At 43.7% G+C, this 24,371-nt stretch overlaps 1 protein-coding gene across 1 annotated transcript in view; it reads right to left on the bottom strand.

The window, feature by feature from the left end:
- LOC126297821 (dihydropyrimidine dehydrogenase [NADP(+)]) overlaps positions 1-24,371 on the bottom strand; it is a 280,937-nt gene that overhangs the window by 200,923 nt on the left and 55,643 nt on the right. The window contains exon 2 of the mRNA XM_049989053.1: positions 17,403-17,513. Within this exon, the coding sequence (XP_049845010.1) occupies positions 17,403-17,513 (111 nt within the window). The remainder of the gene's footprint in view (positions 1-17,402; positions 17,514-24,371) is intronic.

Below are 24,371 nucleotides of genomic sequence, written 5' to 3'. Positions count from 1 at the left end.
TACTTCCTCATTAGTTATGTGATCTACCCATCTAATCTTCAGCATTCTTCTGTAGCAACACATTTCGAAAGCTTCTATTCTCTTCTTGTCCAAACTAGTTATCGTCCATGTTTCACTTCCATACATGGCTACAATCCATACAATTACTTTCAGAAATGACTTCCTGACACTTACATCTATACTCGATGTTAACAAATTTCTCTTCTTCAGAAACGCTTTCCTTGCCATTGCTAGTCTACATTTTATATCCTCTCTACTTCGACCATCATCAGTTATTTTACTTCCTAAATAGCAAAACTCCTTTACTAGTTGAAGTGTCTCATTTCCTAATCTAATTCCCTCAGCATCACCCGACTTTATTCGACTACATTCCATTATCCTCGTTTTGCTTTTGTTGATGTTCATCTTATATTCTCCTTTCAAGACACTGTCCATTCCGTTCAACTGCTCTTCCAAGTCCTTTGCTGTCTCTGACAGTATTACGATGTCATCGGCGAACCTCAACATTTTTTTTCTTCTCCATGGATTTTAATACCTACTCCGAATTTTTCTTTTGTTTCCTTCACTGCTTGCTCAATATACAGATTGAATAACATCGGGGAGAGACTGCAGCCCTGTCTCACTCCCTTTCCAACCACTGCTTCCCTTTCTTGTCCCTCGACTCTTATAATTGCCATCTGGTTTTTGTACAAATTGTAAATAGGCTTTCGCTCCCTGTATTTTACCCCTGCTACCTTCAGAATTTGAAAGAGAGTATTCCAATCAACATTGTCAAAAGCTTTCTCTAAGTCTACAAATGCTAGAAACGTAGGTTTGCCTTTCCTTAATCTAGCTTCTAAGATAAGTCGTAGGGTCAGTATTGCCTCTCGTGTTCCAATATTCCTACGGAATCCAAACTGATCTTCCCCGAGGTCGGCTTCTACTAGTTTTTCCATTCGTCTGTAAAGAATTCGCGTTAGTATTTTGCAGCTGTGACTTATTAAACTGATAGTTCGGTAATTTTCACATCTGTCAACACCTGCTTTCTTTGGTATTGGAATTGTTATATTCTTCTTGAAGTCTGAGGGTATTTCGCCTGTCTCATACATCTTGCTCACTAGATGGTAGAGTTTTGTCAGGACTGGCTCTCCCAAGGTCGTCAGTAGTTCCAATGGAATGTTGTCTACTCCGGGGGCCTTGTTTCGACTCAGGTCTTTCAGTGCTCTGTCAAAGTCTTCACGCAGTATCTTATCTCCCATTTCGTCTTCATCTACATCCTCTTCCATTTCCATAATATTGTCCTCAAGTACAGCGCCCTTTATAAACCTTCTGTATACTCTTTCCACCTTTCTGCCTTCCCTTCTTTGCTTAGAACTGGGTTGCCATCTGAGCTCTTGATATTCATACACGTGGTTCTCTTATCTCCAAAGGTCTCTTTAATTTTCCTGTAGGCAGTATCTATCTTACCCCTAGTGAGATAAGCCTCTACATCCTTACATTTGTCCTCTAGCCATCCCTGCTTAGCCATTTTGCACTTCCTGTCGATCTCATTTTTGAGACGTCTGTATTCCTTTTTGCCTGCTTCATTTACTGCATTTTTATATTTTCTCCTTTCATCAATTAAATTCAATATTTCTTCTGTTACCCAAGGATTTCTACTAGCCTTCATCTTTTTACCTACTTGATCCTCTGCTGCCTTCACTACTTCATCCCTCAAAGCTACCCGTTCTTCTTCTACCGTATTTCTTTCCCCCATTCCTGTCAATTGCTCTCTTATGCTCTCCCTGAAACTCTGTACAACCTCTGGTTCTTTTAGTTTATCCAGGTCCCATCTCCTTAAATTCCCACCTTTTTGCAGTTTCTTCACTTTTAATGTACACGTCATAACCAACAGATTGTGGTCAGAGTCCACATCTGCCCCTGGAAATGTCTTACAATTTTAAACCTGATTCCTAAATCTCTGTCTTACCATTATAAAATCTATCTGATACCTTTTAGTATCTCCAGGGTTCTTCCATGTATACAAACTTCTTTCATGATTCTTAAACCAAGTGTTAGCTATGATTAATTTGTGCCCTGTGCAAAACTCTACCAGACGGCTTCCTCTTTCATTTCTTAGCCCCAATCCATATTCACCTACTACGTTTCCTTCTCTCGCTTTTCCTACTACCGAATTCCAGTCACCCATGACTATTAAATTTTCGTCACCCTTCACTATCTGAATAATTTCTTTTATTTGGTCACACATCTCTTCAATTTCTTCGTCATCTGCAGAGCTAGTTGGCATATAAACTTGTACTACTGTAGTAGGTGTAGGCTTCGTATCTATCTTGGCCACAATAATGCGTTCACTATGCTGTTTGTAGTATTTTACCCGCATTCCTATTTTCCTCTTCATTATTAAACCTACTCCTGCATTACCCCTATTTGATTTTGTGTTTATAACCCTGTAGTCACTTGACCAAAAGTCTTGTTCCTCCTGCCACCGAACTTCACTAATTCCCACTATATCTAACTTTAACCTATCCATTTCCCTTTTTAAATTTTCTAACCTACCTGCCCGATTAAGGGATCTGACATTCCACGCTCCGATCCGTAGAACGCCAGTTTTCTTTCTCCTGATAACGACATCCTCTTGAGTAGTCCCCGCCCGGAGATCCGAATAGGGGACTATTTTACCTCCGGAATATTTGGTTATTGTTACAAGGCCAGATCAGTCAATCATCAACTACTGAAAAGGCTGTTGCCCCTCTTCAGGAACCACACGTTTGTCTGGCCTCTCAACAGATACCCCTCCGTTGTGGTTGCACCTACGGTACGGCTATCTGTATCGCTGAGGCACGCAAGCCTCCCCACCAACGGCAAGGTCCATGGTTCATGGGGGGAGGAAAAGCAAACTATCGCTTTTCATTTATTATAATGTTGTTCTACCAAGAACCGACGCAAGATTCAGTTAACATGAAGCACGGTAATGTAAATTTACTTAATATGCGCTATTGAGCAGTTGACAATCCACGCTGGCTTCGTCAGGTACAACACCAACTAACGTGGAGCATAAATGTTGCGACGGTATAGGAAATTCCATTGTGGGACGTTATTTCATCCCAGCAGTTTTAAATGGAAATACGTATACACACATTCTTAGGAACTTTCGGCCTGTTATTCTGGAAGACTTACGACTGGATAAGCTACAATGTATGCGATTCCAACAAGACGCCTGCCCAGACCACTCTTTCTGTGTTGCGACACAAATACTGAATAAAAAGTTTTCTGCCCGTGAGTAAGACCGAATGCTTCAGCACAATGGTTGGCCAAGTCCTTCGGTTTGACTCCTCTCTATTTCTTTCTGTGGGGAGTACTGCAAGGTGCAGTTTATTATAAAGCCCGAAGTACGGCAGAGAATATGCGCCATCGAATCGTCACAGCACGCAACGGCGTATCTCTCGAACGGCGATTTAGCAAAAGATGGTTCAAATGGCTCTGAGCACTATGGGACTCAACTGCAGTGGTCATCAGTCCCCTAGAACTTAGAACTACTTAAACCTAACTAACCTAAGGACATCACACACATCCATGCCCGATGCAGGATTCGAACCTGCGACCGTAGCAGTCGCACGGTTCCGAACTGCGCGCCTAGAACCGCGAGACCACCGCGGCCGGCACGATTTAGCACATGCTAAAGTAAAGTGTAAAACTATGTTCCGTTGAGAATAGTGTTTATTTTGTGGGGGACATGTCGTCAGTCATTCTGAATAAAGTGTTTGGTTTATTTAAAGTGTATTCCGTCTAATTACAATTTCGTGTAGTATCTGTAGACATATTTGTCCAACAGTGGGGATTTTACGAAGTATTCAGCCATCTCCAGGCAAAGAATCTAAGAAAGTTAATAAACTAGTTTATTTTTTTCTGTGAATAGGGCTGTTTGTCAGTATCAAGTATGAAAGACCAACGTTTCTGTTTTGGCTTTGAAAAGTAACCAGTGACTGTGAGGATTTAAAAGGAAAACAGCCTGACGAAACTGTAGTTGTTTCCACAAAAACCTGGACGCGTACACACCTTTGAAGCAGTTTTCCTAAGCCCCATTTAATCCACCAGAAGCTACCATATGCCGCAGATCCATACTCAAAAATCGTTCAATGGCTCTGAGCACTATGGGACTTAACATCTATGGTCATCAGTCCCCTAGAACGTAGAACTACTTAAACCTAATTAACCTAAGGACAACACACAACACCAAGCCATCACGAGTCAGAGAAAATCCCTGACCCCGCCGGGAATCGAACCCGGGAACCCGGGCACGGGAAGCGAGAACGCTACCGCACGACCACGAGATGCGGGCTCAAAAATCGTAACTGCTCTATATCTCTTTCAATAGGAAATGAGGATTTTCTTAGTAGTGTAGGAATGTCTTGCTGCATATAACAGCGGAGCGCGGCATGAGGGCTCTGCATGACGGTCTTAACACTGCAATAGCGGACGCTGTCGCAGTGCTTTACTATTTTAGTACATTTGTCAGAGTATTTTGCGAATAGTTTCAAGGAATTATCGCACGGTACTTGACTTTTCAAACGCTTTCGGATGCCGTTAAAAAATGTATCATTCCATTTAAAAAGGTTATACTTGCTTCAGTAGCTCGATCGGTACAAGAGATAAGACTCCTTATCACACACCAAAATACACGTCCCTAGCGTAAAATCATTTGCCGAAAACTTCGTTTGCATATCTGAAACCGTTCACGAAATAATAGAGGTGTTAACGCCTTACGTGGCTCGTCCTGTATATAACTTTCTTTTACGAAGCTACCTTATACTTACGTATGGTTTGATGTGAATGATTTATAAGACTTTGCACCTTCGCAACGTCATACACAAAGAAAGGCTTCAAAACTTACGTGCGATTTAATAAGGAACTCAAAATGTTGATAACGGATGCTACAGATTTATAGATTCAATAAAAGCTTCGTGTAAAGTTTCATTTGAACTCAGCAGACTATCGTTCAGTGTGTCTGGAAAGAGAAATAGTTTACTCGGCAAACTACACTGTCCAGTCTCATTAATATACTCATCTGCCAAAAGTCTGAATAACCACCTCTTACAACGCGCACCGCTGCGAGATGTGCAGAAAGACACTCAGTGAGGTTCCGGAAGGTACCGACAGGAATGTGATGCCATGCCGACTCCAGTACTAGGTTTCTCGGTTGGGGACCCACTGCACAAACAGCCCGATGAGATGGTCCTACATGTTCTCGACTGGGTTTACATCCGAGGAGTTTGATGGCCAGGGAAGTTCGGTAAAGTCATCCTGGGACTCTTCGAGCCACGCATGCACACATCTGGCTGTGTAAGACGTTGCATTGTGCCACTGGTATATGCAATTGTTTACAGAAACTACAGACTGCATGTAAGGGTGGACATGGTCCTCAAGGAAATTGTATTAATCCATTGTACCTTCCAGAATGAAGAGATAACCCAGGGAATGCCCTCCGCCCCGGGCCCTGTTGCAGGGTGTTTGATTCCAGACGTCCCACGCCGTACACGCCAAGGCCTTCCGTCTGATGGAGCATAAAACGTGATTCATCTGAAAAGGCCACCTGTCGCCACTCGTGGACGTCCAGTTGAGGCACTGCCGTGCAAATTCCAGCCTCTGTCACCGATGAACAGCAGTCATCGCGAGTGCATAACCCAGGAGCCTGCTGCATAGGTCTATACGCAGCAATGTTCACTGACCGGCTATTGAGGGGACACTATTGGTACCTCTTTGGCCCATCTGGGTGACCAGTTGCACGTCTTTTCGCTCGAGTATCATGTCGATTTTGGAAACAGACAATCTACTCTGTAGGAATCAACATGGATTCCGGAAACAGCGATCGTGTGAGACCCAACTCGCTTTATTTGGTCAGGAGACCCAGAAAATATTAGATACAGGCTCCTAGGTACATGCTATTTTCCTTGCCTTCCGGAAGGCGTTCAATACAGTTCCGCGCTGTCGACTGATAAACAAAACAAGAGCCTACGGAATATCAGACCAGCTTTGTGGCTGGATTGAAGAGTTTTTAGCAAACAGAACACAGCATGTTGTTATCAATGGAGAGACGTCTACAGACGTTAAAGTAACCTCTGGCGTGCCACAGGGGAGTGTTATGGGGCCATTGCTTTTCACAATATATATAAATGACCTAGTAGATAGTGTCGGAAGTTCTATGCGGCTTTTCGCGGATGTTGCTGTAGTATACAGAGAAGCAGCAGCATTAGAAAATAGTAGCGAAATACAGGAAGATCTGCAGCGGATAGGCACTTGGTGCAGGGAGTGGGAACTGACCCTTAACATAGACAAATGTAATGTATTGAGAATACATAGAAAGAAGGATCCTTTATTGTGTGATTATATGATAGCGGAACAAACACTGGTAGCAGTTACTTCAGTAAAATATCTGGGAGTATGCGTGCTGAACGATTTGAAGTGGAATGATCATATAAAATTAATTGTTGGTAAGGCGGGTACCAGGTTGAGATTCATTGGGAAAGTCCTTAGAAAAAGTAGTCCATCAGCAAAGGAGGTGGCTTACAAAACTCTCGTTCGACCTAGACTTGAGTATTGCTCATCAGTGTGGGATCCGTACCAGATCGGGTTGACGGAGGAGATAGAGAAGATCCAAAGAACAGCGGCGCGTTTCGTCACAGTGTTATTTGGTAACCGTGATAGCGTTACGGAGATGTTTAGCAAACTCAAGTGGCAGACTCTGCAAGAGAGGTGCTCTGCATCGCGGTGTAGCTTGCTGTCCAGGTTTCGAGAGGGTGCGTTTCTGGATGAGGTATCGAATATATTGCTTCCCCCTACTTATACCTCCCGAGGAGATTACGAATGTAAAATTAGAGAGATTCGAGCGCGCACGGAGGCTTTCAGACAGTCGTTCTTCCCGCGAACCATACGCGACTGGAACAGAAAAGGGAGGTAACAACAGTGGCACGTAAAATGCCCTCCGCCACACACCGTTGGGTGGCTTGCGGAGTATAAATGTAGATGTAGATGTAGATGTATACATTTTCACAGCCATCGTTCATCCCTGTCATCTATGCACTATGGTGCACCACAGTTACCGCGTCGCCGGTTTTGGATAGAACAATTTTGCCATGCACGGCATACTTTTATCACAGCGGCAGGCAAACAAACGAAGCCGTTTCGTAAATGCTTCAACTCTTGACCCTCTAACAACCCTACCACAACAAAGGTCAAAAATTAATTGTGATTGTAGTGTTGCTCATACTGCTAAATATTGCATTTTCGGGCAACAACAAAGTTATATTATGTGGTAGGTGTCATTAGAGCACAGTTAATAAAGTCATTTCTTGAAATAATGGATAAACTAGGCACTCATCTTTTCGTGTTTCCCACGCTGGTCTTGTTGTGAACTCATAGCTCAATCATCGAAAATCTAGGTAGTGATGATTCGAAGCTCGGATGCAAAGAGGCCTATGTGTTATTCTGCGATATTAAAAAGTTTTATAGATATGTTTCATAAACCATTCTTGAAGATTAAACTTTTGCAAGTTAGGACAATGGTGATGTAAAAAAGTAATCACCACTCGGAATTTAAGTTACACTTCTTTTTTATGACTTTTGTTGCAATATCACGTAACTCGTTCCAGACCATCACTTCACAATATAAAACTTACTTGAAAATATCTTCCTCACTGTTAAAGTTCACATTTCATAAACTGACTACAATTTGCGTCTATTTAACATGACGACCAAAGCTTGACTCTAATAACCGCTTACGCCCCCAAAAATCAGAGTTACAAGTACGTCAATGATCATAGTGACAAAAGAAAGAATACACATACGAATAATATCATATATATATATATATATATATATATATATATATATATATATATATATATATATCGATGTATCGAAGTACCTCTACATTAATACATTAATGAAATCAAATCTGAATGTTGTCACAGAAATATGTTAACTATTTTACAGAAACACAGTAGACTATTGCTGGTATCGAGAGGTTGAGGTGACGTGCCGCAATGGTTACGTAATAAAAGTACCATTACAACCCGAAAGGTAATGATAAAGACCTTTTGGATGTCAGATAAATCGCATTACGACAATGACTGCACTGTTTTGAGCGTCCCCTGGACACGCTTTATATACCCTCCGCTGCTATTGCTGCCGCCGGCCGTCTGTGGATGGTTATTACACGTTGACGTCAAGCATAGGCGGTGGTCACGTTAATGTGACAGGGCCGTGTATTGTCCAGTGTGTCTGGGAAGATGCGTAGTGTACTCCTGTATTTAATTCTATTTCCAACTCGAGTAAGACATGGCGCACGGAAGAATGACTGTATATAAAACTATATGCCATCATCATCAACCATCTGATATCCGCCGCGGATAAAGACCCCATACGGATTTTTCCATGTATTAATATATTCTTCATTGCGCATTCAGGTTGGCTCTGCTTGTTTTCGGTCGTTTACTACATAATGCGCAAACAAGAGGAGCAGCGTACGCCTCAATTTGAGTACAGCGGGGCTGTTTTTTACGCGTGAAATATACACTACTGGCCATTAAAATTGCTACACCAAGAAGAAATGCAGATGATAAACGGGTATTCATTGGACAAATATATTATACTAGAACTGACATGTAATTCCATTTTCACGCAATTTGGATGCATAGATCCTGAGAAATCAGTACCCAGAACAACCAACTCTGGCCGTAATAACGGCCTTGATACGCCTGGGAACTGAGTCAAACAGAGTTTGTGCGGCGTGTACGGATACAGCTGCCAATGCCGCTTGAACATTATACCACAGTTCATCAAGAGTAGTGACTGGCGCATTGTGACGAACCAGTTACTCGGCCACCATTGACCCGATGTTTTCAGTAGGTGAGAGATCTGGAGAATGTGCTGGCCAGGGAAGCAGTCGAACATTTTCTGTATCCAGAAAGGCCCTTACAGGACCTGCAACATGCGGTCGTGCATTATCCTGCTGAAATGTAGGGTTTCGCAGGGATCGAATTAAGGGTAGAGACACGGGCTGTAACACATCTGAAATGTAACGTCCACTGTTCAAAGTACTGTCAATGCGAACAAGAGGTGACCGAGACGTGTAACCAATGGCACCCTATACCATCACGCTGGGTGATACGCCAGTATGGCGATGACGAATACACGCTTGCAATGTGCGTTCACCGCGATTTCGCCAAACACGGATGCGACCATCATGATGCTGTAAACAGAACTTGGATTCATCCGAAAAAATGACGTTTTGCCATTCGTGAACCCAGGTTCATCGTTGAGTACACCATCGCAGGCGCTCCTGTCTGTGATGCAGCGTCAAGGGTAACCACAGCCATGGTCTCCGAGCTGATAGTCCATGCTGCAGCAAACGTCGTCGAACTGTTCGTGCAGATGGTTGTTGTCTTGCAAACGTCCCCATCTGTTGACTCAGGGATCGAGACGTGGCTGGACGAACCGTTACAGCCATGCGGATAAGATGCCTGTCATCTCGACTGCTAGTGATACGAGGCCGTTGCGATCCAGCACGGCGGTCCGTATTACCCTCCTGAACCCACCGATTCCATATTCTGGTAACAATCATTGTATCTCGACCCACGCGAGCAGCAATGTCGCGATACGATAAACCGCAATCGCGATACGCTATAATCCGACCTTTATCAAAGTCGGAAACGTGATGGTACGCATTTCTCTTCCTTACACGAGGCATCACAACAACGTTTCACCAGGCAACGCCGGTCAACTACTGTTTGTGTATGAGAAATCGGTTGGAAACTTTCCTCATGTCAGCACGTTGTAGGTGTCGCCAGCGGCGCCAACCATGTGTGAATGCTCTGAAAAACTAATAATTTGCACATCACAGCATTTTCTTCCTGTCGGTTAAATTTCGCATCTGTAGCACGTCATCTTCATGGTGTAGTAATTTTATTTGCCAGTAGTGTATGTTGACAAACTGCTATGGAAAAGGGACACCTGAGGGGTTGAAATTTGAGTTCCAAGGAAACGATGTTTTCATTAACAATATGTGAGATCGCTGGGAACGAGTTTCGTCTTCTGGCTATACTGACTGGTACGACTGTCATGGCACTGAGGCGGAATGCGTTGTATTGGCCAGGAGGGTCACCAAGGGTATTACATACTCAAAATGTATCTTACTTTAGTGCCATCCTCAACCCTGAAATTATGCATTCTTTAGACAAATTAATCGATTCACAGCGCGAGAAAATTTTAATGGAGCAGATGTCCTAAATATTGAAAGAATTCGCCAGCACAACATTATATCGACAAGTATTTTAGGTACCAGTTGTGGCGTGTTTGTGCTAGGTATCTGCGAAGTTAATTACTGGAATAAACACAGACGTTTTCGGTCTACAGATCCACCGGCACAGTTGAAATTAAGTCGTTAGCACGCATGGGCCGAAGGAACAGCTGATGGGAGCAAAACTACTATATTTAAATAGTATAAAATTTATATTAACGATTGTATTTTATTAATGTTCTGGAAGCTGCACTTTAAGAGCAAGCTCATGTACTAGTGCATAATGAAGAAACCCATGTGAAACAGATCATTATAAAAGGCGGGTATTGTCTTCAGCAGGAGACACTGAGGCGGAATGCGTTGTATTGGCAAGGAGGGTCACCAAGGGTATTACATACTCAAAATGTATCTTACTTTAGTGCCATCCTCAACATTTAAGGGAAAGCTCGTCTTGGAAGATTATGAACCAATGTTTCGAAAGAGGGAAGGCCTACTGCACCAAGAAAAAGGTCGTCGCGCGAACTATAAATTTTTTAAAGATTTTTGCAGTCGCGACCAGGCAGCAGAGGCCGGCTCGTTCGACGTTGCTAATGGAGTAAGCTATTGACAGTGTTATTGGCATTGAGTCAAAACACTCTGTCAAGACGGGCCTTGCGACACCGGTCACGGCCGAGGCGCATAGAACTGCCAACGCCGCAACTCAGGGCGAGCATCAGTGAAGTGTTTTCAAATAACTTCCGGGAATTCAGCCAGGTAACACTTTCAGCGGCCGCCGATATTTCGGCGGGAGAACACACCGCCATTTTTAAGGCAAACTGCAACGAACAGGCGGCGTACATGCAAATTTAAAACCTCGGTTCTCGGACTGAAGCAGGAAAGATAACACACACACTGAACACTAGTGCCACCAAAGCCAGAGCTGTCGATAGTGAGACTATGAATTCGCAGGTGAGGTAGCATTGACTCTGTCCCTCTGTTTTTTGGACAAGGGAGAGAGCCGGATTCCAAACAGAGTTTAAACAGAACCTCCATCCCTGTTAACGAGGTTGCTCGCTAATTTAACCTCAACTGCCTCCCTAATAACACTGTCCCAATAGCTGGACGTGCATGCCAATATCTCGGTGTTGTTATATAACGTGGGGTGACCAGTATCCAAGCAATGTTCGGCAATAGCAGGTCTGCTTGGCTGCTGTAACCGTGTGTGCCGTTTATGCTTACTAAATCGGTCCTCCACGGTCCTGATAGACGGACAGAGTCAATGCTACCTCACCTGCGAATTCATAGTCTCACTATCGACAGCTCTGACTTTGGTGGCACTAGTGTTCAGTGTGTGTGTTATCTTTCCTGCTTCAGTCGGAGAACCGAGGTTTTAAATTTGCATGTACGCCGCCTGTCCGTTGCAGTTTGCCTCGAAAATGGCGGGGTGTTCTGCCGCCGAAATAACGGCGGTCGCTGGAAGTGTTTCCTGGCTGAATTCCCGGAAGTATTTGAAAGTTGTATACGCCAGGACAAAATCAGATCTCATCAGTAAAGTAATATTACAGTTGTGTGATACGTACAAACTCACACATCGCAAGTTTAACTAGACCTGGCAACCCGTGCTCGGTGCTGAGCGAAGTAGAAAAGGCTGACAGCAGCACAAACAAGTGAAAACCCATTCATCCTCCCTCCTCCCCCCCCCCCTCCCCGCCATTAGAACTACATAAGAAGCATAGCTGTTGTTGTTGTTGTGGCCTTCAGTCCTGAGACTGGTTTGATGCAGCTCCCCATGCTACTTTATCCTGTGCAAGCTTCTTCATCTCCCAGTACCTACTGCAGTCTACATTCTTCTGAATCTGCTTAGTGTAGTCATCTCTTGGTCTCCCTCTACGATTTTTACCCTCCACGCTGCCCTCCAATGCTAAATTTGTGATCCCTTGATGACTCAGGACATGTCCTACCAACCGATCCCTTTTTCTAGTCAAGTTGTGCCACAAACGTCTCTTCTCCCCAATCCTATTCAGTTCCTCCTCATTAGTTACGTGATCTACCCACCTAATCTTGAACATTCTTCTGTAGCACCACATTTCAAAAGCTTCTATTCTCTTCTTGTCCAAACTATTTATCGTCCATGTTTCACTTCCATACCTGGCTAAACTCCATAGAAATACTTTCGGAAATGATTTCCTGACACTTAAATCTATACTCGATGTTAACAAATTTCTCTTCTTCAGAAACGCTTTCCTTGCCATTGCCAGTCTACATTTTATATCCTCTCTACTTCGACCATCATCAGTTATTTTGCTCCCCAAATAGCAAAACTCGTTTACTACTTAATTGTCTCATTTCCTAATCTAATTCCCTCAGCATCACCCGACTTTATTCGACTACATTCCATTATCCTCGTTTTGCTTTTGTTGATGTTCATCTTATATTCTCCTTTCAAGACACTATCCATTCCGTTCAACTGCTCTTCCAAGTCCTTTGCTGTCTCTGACAGTATTACGATGTCATCGGCGAAGCTCAAAGTTTTTATTTCTTCTCCATGGATTTTAATACCTACTCCATATTTTTCTTTTGTTTCCTTCACTGCTTGCTCAATATACAGATTGAATAACATCGGGGAGAGACTACAACCCTGTCTCACTCCCTTTCCAACCACTGCTTCCCTTTCATGCCCCTCGACTCTTATAACTGCCATCTGGTTTCTGTACAAATTGTAAATAGCCTTTCGCTCCCTGTGGGGGTATAAATAATCGAGCGTAGGGGCTCAAGGTATTTAGTCGTGCCACCATTCTGTCTACATCTTGAACCAAAGCGAATGAAAGGCTTTGGGTTAGAGAGAGTAATGGCCTCTTGTGGTTCAAACAAAGCACGGCTAATCCTGGGTGATGATCTGCCGGCTGCCTGCCCCCTGACTAACTCGTCAAGTTGCAGCACGACGCTCGCCATATCCGAGCTGGGGCGGCTGCACGTGGTTCTACAGCGTGGGACTTGGGCAATGTCGCCGTTACGCAGAGCTGGTGTGCGGACAGTCGCCAACGCCCTTGCAGCGTAGACGTCTTCGGCCATCGTCCTGGTAGTACGGTGGGGAATGACTGGGGCACTGCCGCCCGGCATCAAACAAGTAAGGCCACACCCAAGCGCTCGACATGAGAATCACGAGTACACGCTTTGGAGGATCTGGGTGGCCGCGCTTGTTCTTCATAGCTGGCGACACACACACGGCACCACGGTAGCTGCCGGCCGCCACCCAGTCAAAGGGCGTCACAGGCACATTCTGCAGTTGGCTGCATTCACACACACACACACACACACACACACACACACACACACACACAAACACGGTGCTGCCCCCTTCTAACAGCCGAGTACCGCAAGTCTCTAGAGGAAAGGAAGGTTCCAATGATTGGAAAAGAGCACAGGTAGTCCCAGTCTTCAAGAAGGGTCGTCGTGCAGATGCGCAAAACTATAGACCTATATCTCTGACATCGATCTGGTGTAGAATTTCAGAATATGTTTTTTGCTCGCGTATCATGTCATTTCTGGAAACCCAAAAACTACTCTGTAGGAATCAACATGGACCCAACTCGCTTTATTTGTTCATGAGACCCAGGAAATATTAGATACAGGCTCCTAGGTAGATGCTATTTTCCTCGACTTCCGGAAGGCGTTCGATACAGTTCCGCACTGTCGCTCGATAAACAGAGTAAGAGCCTACGGAATATCAGACCAGCTGTGTGGCTGGATTTAAGAGTTTTTAGCAAACAGAACACAGCCTGTTGTTCTCAATCGAGAGACGTCTACAGACGTTAAAGTAACCTCTGGCGTGCCACAGGGGAGTGTTATGGGATCGTTGCTTTTCACAATATATGTAAATGACGTAGTATATAGTGTCGGAAGTCCCATGCGGCTTTTCGCGGATGATGCTGTAGTATACAGAGAAGTTGCAGCCTGAGAAAATTGCGGCGAAATGCAGGCAGAGCTGCAGCGGATAGGCACTTGGTGCAGGGAGTGGTAACTGAACCTTAACATAGACAAATGTAATGTATTGCGAATACATAGAAAGAAGGATCCTTTATTGTATGATTATACGATAGCGGAACAAATACTGCTAGCAGTTACTTCTGTAAAATATCTGGGAGAATGCATGCGGAACGATTTGAAGTGGAATGATCATATAAAATTAATAGTTGGTAAGGCAGGTGCCAGATTGAGATTCATTGGGAGAGTTCTTACGAAATGTAGTCGATCAACAAAGGAGGTGGCTTACAAAACATTCGTCCGACCTATACTTGAGTATTGCTCATCAGTGTAGGATCTGTACCAGGTCGGGTTGACAGAGGAGATAGAGAAGATCCAAAGAAGAGCGGCACGTTTGGTCACAGAGTTATTTGGTAACCGTGATAGCGTTACGGAGATGTTTAGTAAACTCAAGTGGCAGACTCTGCCAGAGTGGCGCTCTGCATCGCGGTGTAGCTTGCTGTCCAGGTTTCGAGAGGGTGCGTTTCTGGATGAGGTATCGAATATATTGCTTCCCCCTACTTATACCTCCTGAGGAGATTACGAATGTAAAATTAGAGAGATTCGAGGGCGCACGGAGGCTTTCCGGCATTCGTTCTTCCCGCGAACCATACGCGACTGGAACAGGAAAGGGAAGTAATGACAGTGGCACGTAAAGTGCCCTCCGCCATACACCATTGCGGAGTATAAATGTAGATGTAGTAGATGTAGATGGCTGGCCGGAGTACTGTATGAGGCTACTTGAATGAACACACCCCAGTGTGAATCTGCCCTATCCCTCATCATTTCTCCAACCCACCCTGACGCATTGCGGCCCGTAATAGGCCAGGTTCTTACACTATTGAGAACAATTCACCACCTCTTTGTAAGGTCCAGAGACCATCGCCAATCGCAGTGACTTCGATGTAGTTATTGTCTTTGAATTAAAATTTCTGTTCGTCTCATGGCGTATTTCTTTCAGTTACCTTCTATACTAGATGTAGTGTTGTCCGAATATTGATTAATACGTCACTAGCCTATTCAAATAAACAAACCACCAACTTGTTGTTATCCTTTTGTCTCTAATCCACGGCTATTCAAAAAGAAGGAACAAATTTCAAACATGTATTGCTTCCAAACTACAATAGATATAAACACAATTTCAACGTTTCTGGAAAGAGAAAAGTTCAAATTTTGATGCATTCAATGTGAGCACCATGTGTTACACTACAAATATCAAAACGGTGCCTCGTTTCCTGCCACACACGAAGCAGCTGGTCTCTCTGTGGTGTCACCGCCAGACACCACACTTGCTAGGTGGTAGCCTTTAAATCGGCCGCGGTCCGTTAGTATACGTCGGACCCGCGTGTCGCCACTATCAGTGATTGCAGACCCTTCGCCGCCACACGGCAGGTCTAGTCTGGAGAGATTCCCTAGCACTCGCCCCACTTGTACAGCCGACTTGGCTAGCGATGGTTCACTGTCTACAGACGCTCTCAATTGCAGAGACGACAGTTTAGCATAGCCTTCAGCCACGTCATTTGCTACGACCTAACAAGGCACCATATTCAGTTACTATAAGAATTTACTCTAAACAGATAATATTGTGAATCATGTACTGTCAAGAGCGACGTTCATCATTCATGAATTAAAGTTAAGTATCAAGCTAATTACGTCCGCTTTCTGAATTCTCATTGCTTGTCATGTTCCAGACCTGACGTCAGTATAGTTCTTCCCTCCTCACGCTAGCCTGCGTGAGCTAAAACGCGTGCATTTCGGCCTCCACTCGTAACACGGTGTTGGCTCTTCAGGCAACACAACAGGCTCAATGCCATGACTGCACGGAAGAAGGGAGCTGTCGCTCCTTGGCGATTTCCCGTGACGAGAGGCCGAGAAGGAACGTTGCAAGTGTACTCTTTGTAATCTATGTTTCGCAATCTGTGTTAGGTACAGCTACTTACCTCACATGATTGATTGGCATTTCTCTTCCACTTCAGTTTGTTTTTCTTCCTTACAATTGTATTAGACAGAATTTTACCTAAATGTTTACAGTCAACTGTACCCTGTCAAAAGAAACTAGTATCTTGTTCGGTATCAAGTGATACATTAATCTTCAGTGGCAGTACAGATACTCATGACATTCCTGTGTTAAGTATTTCGTCTTGTTCATGTTGTGAAAAAGTGATCTCATATTTTATACTGAGTAGTGTCAACTCGGCTTCCTCCAGGAATAAAGACAAGAACCCACCACTGTAGCGACGTTTGCCATTTCGTCCGGTACAGTACTATCCTATACCATTCTTTCTACTTATGGTCCAAGTTGCATCGAGCTATATTATTTGGCTATGACACAGTATGCGAAAGTTACACTCGTCCTTAAGTACTGCACGCCAGTGCATCAAAACAGTGTAACTTTTCATGTGCAAAATAGCTAAGCCTTGAAAAGCTAAACTTTTGACACCTCAGCTGCCTTCCTAGCGTCTTCTGTTCTCTAAATATCCTAAATTTAGTACTTGATTCGAAGAAACTCTTCTTGATAATTACATCCTACACTAACGTAACTTTTTGTGCACAAAATAGCTAGACACTAAAGAGATGATCTTTTTGACGCTTCATTTACATAGCTATCAGCTGATGTTGGAGAAATATCCCAACTTTCCTCAAATCACTAATTTTTTCCTAACAAAAATTTTCCCTCAAATTACTAATTAAGTTTGTCTTAATTATCTTGATTACTTTAGGGTAAGAAAATGCATTTTTTGCAAAACTAGACCTCATACAGGTTAATTTGGAACCCAACTTTTCATTTTCCACTCTTCATTTGACCATGAAAACTCGGACAAAACACCTTTGTGTAGTTATGGCAAGTCTTATATTCACTCCGCTCCACCATTTGACGAGAAACAGTTCCACATGTATACGAGTGTAGGAAGGTGTTCCGAGTCAGGCGAATAATGTTACCTTCACCGACGGTGACGTAATATCTTCGTGTGTTGAAACCGCATACGAGGCTCAATGCCATGACCGCACGGAACAAGGGAGCTGTCGCTCCTTGGCGATTTCCCGTGACGAGACGCTGAGAAGGAACGTTGCAAGTGTACTCTTTATAACCTATGTTTCGCAATCTGTGTTAGATTCAGCTACTTACCTCACATGATTTATTGGCATTTCTCTTCCACTTCAGTTTGTTTTTCTTCGTCACTACCGTTGGCACCACGGTGGCGTGTGTAGAAATCTTTGGGTTGAGAGCCAATAGGTTCTGAAATGATAAATTACGTTTTTACAGTTTCTGAAAGTGGACTTGTAAGTAGGCTGTTTAGGTTCTTATATTGGTCACGCCACGTAGCGCTCTGTATGAAAATCACTGACTGTGCTGTGTGCAGTCTGAGGCTGGTCGGCATTGTTGCCATAGTCGCTATTGTAGCGTTGGGCTGTTGGATTTTCAAACAGCTGAGCAGAACTGAACGTACTCAGACATTTCGCTCTTTACCTATTCTGACCAACACTAAACTGACATACAATATTTTTAGCGCAACGCAATCTGACTTTCAATAATCCCTACAAAAGAATGGCCCTGACTAACAATAACCTATACCTTTCATGAATCACTTACCTCACAAAAATCTTCGTTAATCGAACTACTGCAATACAGCGAGAGCCACTACTGTCAGCAAAATAAAAGACTCTAAGTACTGAAGGGACTAACTACTGGTAGACATAGGTAGCAAATGAAAGCTTTTGATAAAGAACAAACAATGTATTTACCTTAATAGTGTTCAAAAGTCATCATACATATATATATATATATATATATATATATATATATATATATATATATATAATCAGTTCATGACATCCAGTCTTACAAATTTACTGTTTCTGATGGACACACGTCCAGATTATCCGCTCTCAAAAATCCGCCATCTCACTTCCCCACATCCACCACTGCTGGCCGCTAACCTCCAACTGCGCAACGCTACGCGCTGTTAACAGCCAACTTCCCAACGCTACAATAGCGACTATTTCAACAATGCCGACCAGCCTCAGACACACAACACAGTCAGTGATTTTCATACAGAGCGCTACCAACAAAAAAAAACCTAAACAGGCTATTTACATACTAAGACAAGAAAACAGTGTACCTGATGTTACAAAAGTGAAATTTTAAAATAACAAATAAGACGTACATTAGTGATGTCAGAAGTTATAAGAGTAAATAAATTTTGTGTAAGGCATACTCCGCAGCAGATTTTTGAAAAATTTTCCTCTTACCGGCAAAATGTCTTACTGTCGATGATTGAAAATAGTGCTATTTTTGTTTTACCCATTATTCATTAGAGAATGTAAACAGCGTAAACACTTCCTTTGGCAACAGAGAATAATAAAGAATGTAAACAGCATACGAGTACACACTTCCTTTGACAACAGACAATAAAACGGTTCAAATGGCTCTGAGCACTATGGGACTCAACTTCTGAGGTCATTAGTCCCCTAGAACTTAGAACTACTTAAACCTAACTAACCTAAGGACATCACACACATCCAAGCCCGAGGCAGGATTCGTACCTGCGACTGTAGTGGTCTCGCGGTTCCAGACAGCAGCGCCTAGAACCGCACGGCCACTTCGGCCGGCTAACAGAGAATAATTCTACATATGTTGTTGTTGTTGTCTTCAGTCCAAAGACTGGTTTGATGCGGGTTTCCATGCTACTGTATCCTGTACAAACCTCTTCATCTCCGAGTAACTGCTGCAGCCTACATTCTTCTGAATCTGCTTAGTCTATTCATCTCTTTGTCTCCCTCTACGATTTTTACTTTCTACGCTTTCCTCCAATACTGAATTAGTAATCCCTTCTTGTAGTCAGTTGTGCCACATGTTCTTCTTCTCCCCAATTATAGTCAGTATCTTCAAATGGTTCAAATGGCTCTGAGCACTATGGGACTCAACTGCTGTGGTCATCAGTCCCCTAGAACTTAGAACTACTTAAATCTAACTAACCTAAGGACATCACACACATCCATGCCCGAGGCAGGATTCGAACCTGCGACCGTAGCAGTCGCACGGTTCCGGACTGCGCGCCTTGAACCGCGAGACCACCGCGGCCGGCTCAAATGGCTCTAAGCACTATGGGACTTAACATCTGAGGTCATCAGTCCCCTAGGCTTAGAACTGCTTAAACCTAACTAACCTAAGGACATCACACACATCCATGCCCGAGCCAGGATTCGAACCTGCGACCGTAGCAGCAGTGCGGTTCCGGAGTAGCAGCAGTGCGGTTCCGGACTGAAGCGCCTAGAACCGCTCGGTCACAACCACCGGCTGTTCAGTATCTCCTCATTAGTAACGTGATCTACCTATCTAATGTTCAGCAGTCCATTGTAGCCCACGTTTCGAGAGCTTCTATTCTCTTCTTGTCTAAACTGTCTATCGTCCATGTTTCACTTCCATACATGGCTACACTCGATACAAATACTTTCAGAAAAGACTTCCTCGTATTATACAGAAATTGTGTAATGTTCTGTGTATTCATTAACTTTGGTATAATAAAACTTTGAATACGCCTGTGAAGACTGGAGGTATCTCTGTTGTTTTGTTTGTTTATATGAAAACATTGTTAAAACTGAATCTCGCAGAACAATTACCTGGTTACTGCTCTGCGAATAAGGAACTACAACACAAGTGCATGTTGACTGAAATTTGAGTGACTACTTTGATTTTCCATGCAAGCCCAGAAATTGGAACATAATACTAACATTGTGGTATGACAAAACGCAAGATACTTAACCATGACGAATTAACTTCAAAGGTTAATATACACATACATGTAGTAGCACTGGCTATCACAGTTTAATCGGAATGGGATAACAATTTTTTACTCAATCCCTTTAACAGTAGACAGTATTTTCATTATAAAAGAAAAGCGCCTTGGTTCCGATCAAGGTGTTGCACTATGAAGTTCAAGAGTTCAAGCCTAAAGATTTAAAAAACGAATATAGCTTTACATAATTATTTTGCGATCATGTGACAGTAAGGCATCAAAACGTCAAATCGCAGACATTGGTGATTAACTTGCACCTTAAAGTATCAGCAGCTGTGGCATTACAAATATGCAGAATATGCATAACATAAAGTTATAAGCCGTAAGCCATTTTACACGTCTAGATCCACACATATACTTCGTAAGCCATTATACCATATATTTCGCACTAATGTTAGTGTGTTTTTGTCCTCTGTCAACGCTCAAGTCCCATAGTGATCGGAGCCATTTGAACCGTTTGGGACTATGGGACTTAAGTTCTGAGGTCATCAGTCCCCTAGAAATTAGAACTACTTAAACCTAACTAATCTAAGGACACCACACACATCCATGCCCGAGGCAGGATTCGAACCTGCGACCGTAGTGGTCGCGCGGTTCCAGACTGTAGCGCCTAGAACCGCTCGGTCACCCCGGCCGGCACACTTTCTTAGGACACACCGCAAGTTGTACTTCCGTTTCAGCTGAATATCCGCCGTGTAGTATAACGTACACTGAGGTGACAAGAGTCATGGGATAGCGATGTGCACAAAAACAGATGGCACTAGTATCGCGTACACATAGTACAAAAAGGCAGAGCATTGACGAAAGCGTCATTTGTACTCAACCGATTCACGTGAAAATGTTTCCAATGCCAGTACCGCTACGTGACGGGAATAACAGATTTTGAACGCAAAATGATGGTTGGAGGTAGACGCACGGGACATTCCATTCTGGAAATCGTTAGAGAAATCAATATTTCGAGTTCCACAGTGTCAAGAGTGTGCCGAGAATACAAAATTTCAGGCATTACCTCTCACCACTGACAACGCAGTCGACGACGGCCCTGTCCTAACTACCGAGAGCAGCGGCGTTCGTGTTGAGTTATTAGTGTTAACAGGCAAGCAACAATATGTGAAATAAGAACAGAAATAATGTGGGACGTACGACGAACGTACCCGTTAGGGCAGTGCGGCGAAATTTGGCGTTAATAGGCTACGGAAGGAGACGACCGACGTAAGTGCCTTTGCTAACAGCATGACATCGCCTGCAACGCCTCTCCTGGGTTCTTGACCGTGTCGCTTGGACCCTACGACGGACAACCGTGTCCTGGTCAAATGAGTCCCGATTTCAGTTGGTAAGAGCTGATGGTAGGGTTCGAGTGTGGCGCACACCCCACGAAGCCATGGACTCAGGTTGTTAGCAAGGCACTGTGGAAGCTGGAGGTAGCTCCATAGCGCTATGGGTGTATTTACATCGAACGGACTGGATCCTCTGGATGTTCGGCTACTTGGAGACTATCTGCAGCCATTCATGGACTCCCTGTTCCCAGACAACGCTGGAATGCTTGTGGGTGACAATGCACCATGTCATGGGCCACAGTTGTTCGTGATGGGTTTGAAGAACATTCTGGGCAATTCGAGTAATTGTCTGGCCACCTGGATCGTCTGACATGGATCCCATCGTACATTTATGGGTCATAGCCGAGAGGTTAGTTCGTTCACAAAATCCTGCACCGGAAACACGGCATTAGGGCTCAGTATTTCTGCAGGGGACTTCCCACGACTTGCTGAATCCATGCGACGTCGAGTTGCTGCAAAAGGAGGTCCGACACAATATTAGGAGGTATCCCACGACTTTTATCACGTCAGTGTCTTACGGATCAGTCAAACATTCATCGAATCAGTTGCAAGTATGCGAAGATACCCCGTATGATCTTATCTTGGATTATAGTGTAAGAACAATGTGGAACGCCTTTCAGAAATCTAGCAAAACGGAATCTATTTGTCCACCTGCATCTACTCTTTGCAAGATGCCATGTATGAGTAAGACCGTGTTCATTATTTGAGGGAAGATCCTTTTACAGTAGGAACGCCGAAAATGCTGAGATTAGAATATGTTCTACGATACTGCAGCAGATGGACGTCTGCATTATCGGTATGCTATTATCTGCAACAATTATTTCACTTTTAATGTACAGAGGAGTCACCTGCTCTCTTTTCAGATCATGCACCATTCTTCCCTGCGCAAGAGGGAATGGAATAATTCCGCAGCGTATTAAGTATAAAATCTGACTGAAATTACAACTGGATCTGATGCCCCGTCAGCGTTGTGTAGTGTGAACTGTTTTTCAATGACAGCGGTTCTTTGTCTACGTCTTATATTCGAGAGTCAGTGTGGCAGTTCAAATCTACATCTACATCTACATCCATACTCCGCAAGCCACCTGACGGTGTGTGGCGGAGGGTACCCTGAGTACCTCTATCGGTTCTCCCTTCTATTCCAGTCTCGTATTGTTCGTGGAAAGAAGGATTGTCGGTATCCTTCTGTGTGGGTTCTGATCTCTCCGATTTTATCCTCATGGTCTCTCCACGAGATATACGTAGGGGGGGAGCAATATACTGCTTGACCCCCCAGTGACGGTATGTTCTCGAAACTTCAACAGAAGTACCGAGCTACTGAGCGTCTCTCTTCCAGAGTCTTCCACTGGAGTTGATCTATCATCTCCGTAACGCTTTCGCGATTACTAAATGATCCTGTAACGAAGCGCGCTGCTCTCCGTTGGATCTTCTCTATCTCTTCTATCAACCCTATCTGGTACGGATCCCACACTGTTGAGCAGTATTCAAGCAGTGGGCGAACAAGCGTACTGTAACCTACTTCCTTTGTTTTCGGATTGCATTTCCTTAGGATTCTTCCAATGAATCTCAGTCTGGCATCTGCTTTACCGGCAATCAACTTTATATGATCATTCCTAATGCGTACTCCGAGATAATTTATGGAATTAACTGCATCCAGTTGCTGACCCGCTATTTTGTAGCTAAATGATAAGGGATCTACCTTTATGTATTCGTAGCACATTACACTTGTCTACATTGAGATTCAATTGCCATTCCCTGCACCATGCGTCAATTCGCTGCAGATCCTCCTGCATTTCAGTACAATTTTCTATTGTTACAACCTCTCGATACACCACAGCATCATCTGCAAAAAGCCTCAGTGAACTTCCGATGTCATCTACCAGGTCATTTATGTATATTGTGAATAGCAACGGTCCTATGACACTTCCCTGCGGTACACCTGAGATCACTCTTACTTCGGAAGACTTCTCTCCATTGAGAATGAAATGCTGCGTTCTGTTATCTAGGAACTCCTCAATCCAATCACACAATTGGTCTGATAGTCCGTATGCTCTTACTTTGTTCATTAAACGACTCTGGGGAACTGTGTCAAACGCCTTGCGGAAGTCAAGAAACACGACATCTACCTGTGAACCCGTGTCTATGGCCCTCTGAGTCTCGTGGACGAATAGCGCGAGCTGGGTTTCACACGACCGTCTTTTTCGAAACCCATGCTGATTCCTACAGAGTAGATTTCTAGTCTCCAGGAAAGTCATTATACTCTAACATAATACGTGTTCCAAAATTCTACAACTGATCGACGTTAGAGATATAGGTATATAGTTCTGCACATCTGTTAGACGTCCCTTCTTGAAAACGGGGATGACCTGTGCCCTTTTCTAATCCTTTGGAATGCTTCACTCTTCTAGAGACCTACGGTACACCGCTGCAAGAAGGGGGGCAAGTTCCTTCGCGTACTCTGTGTAAAATCGAATTGGTATCCCATCAGGTCCAGCGGCCTTTCCTCTTTTGAGCGATTTTAATTGTTTCTCTATCCCTCTGTCGTCTATTTCGATATCTACCATTTTGTCAACTGTGCGACAATCTAGAGAAGGAACTACAGTGCAGTCTTCCTCTGTGAAATAGCTTTGGAAGAAGACATTTAGTATTTCGGACTTTAGTCTGTCATCCTCTGTTTCAGTACCATTATGGTCACAGAGTGTCTGGACATTTTGTTTTGATCCACCTACCGCCTTGACATAGGACCAAAATTTCTTAGGATTTTCTGCCAAGTCAGTACATAGAACTTTACTTTCGAATTCATTGAACGCCGCTCGCATAGCCCTCCTCACACTACATTTCGCTTCGCGTAATTTTTGTTTGTCAGCAAGGCTTTGGCTATGTTTATGTTTGCTGTGAAGTTCCCTTTGCTTCCGCAGCAGTTTTCTAACTCGGTTGTTGTACCACGGTGGCTGTTTTCCA

This window comes from Schistocerca gregaria, chromosome X (assembly GCF_023897955.1).
Source record: "Schistocerca gregaria isolate iqSchGreg1 chromosome X, iqSchGreg1.2, whole genome shotgun sequence".
NCBI classification, from domain to species: domain Eukaryota; kingdom Metazoa; phylum Arthropoda; class Insecta; order Orthoptera; family Acrididae; genus Schistocerca; species Schistocerca gregaria.
Note: the sequence above shows the minus strand (reverse complement) of the source record. Positions and strands in the feature narration are given on the sequence as shown.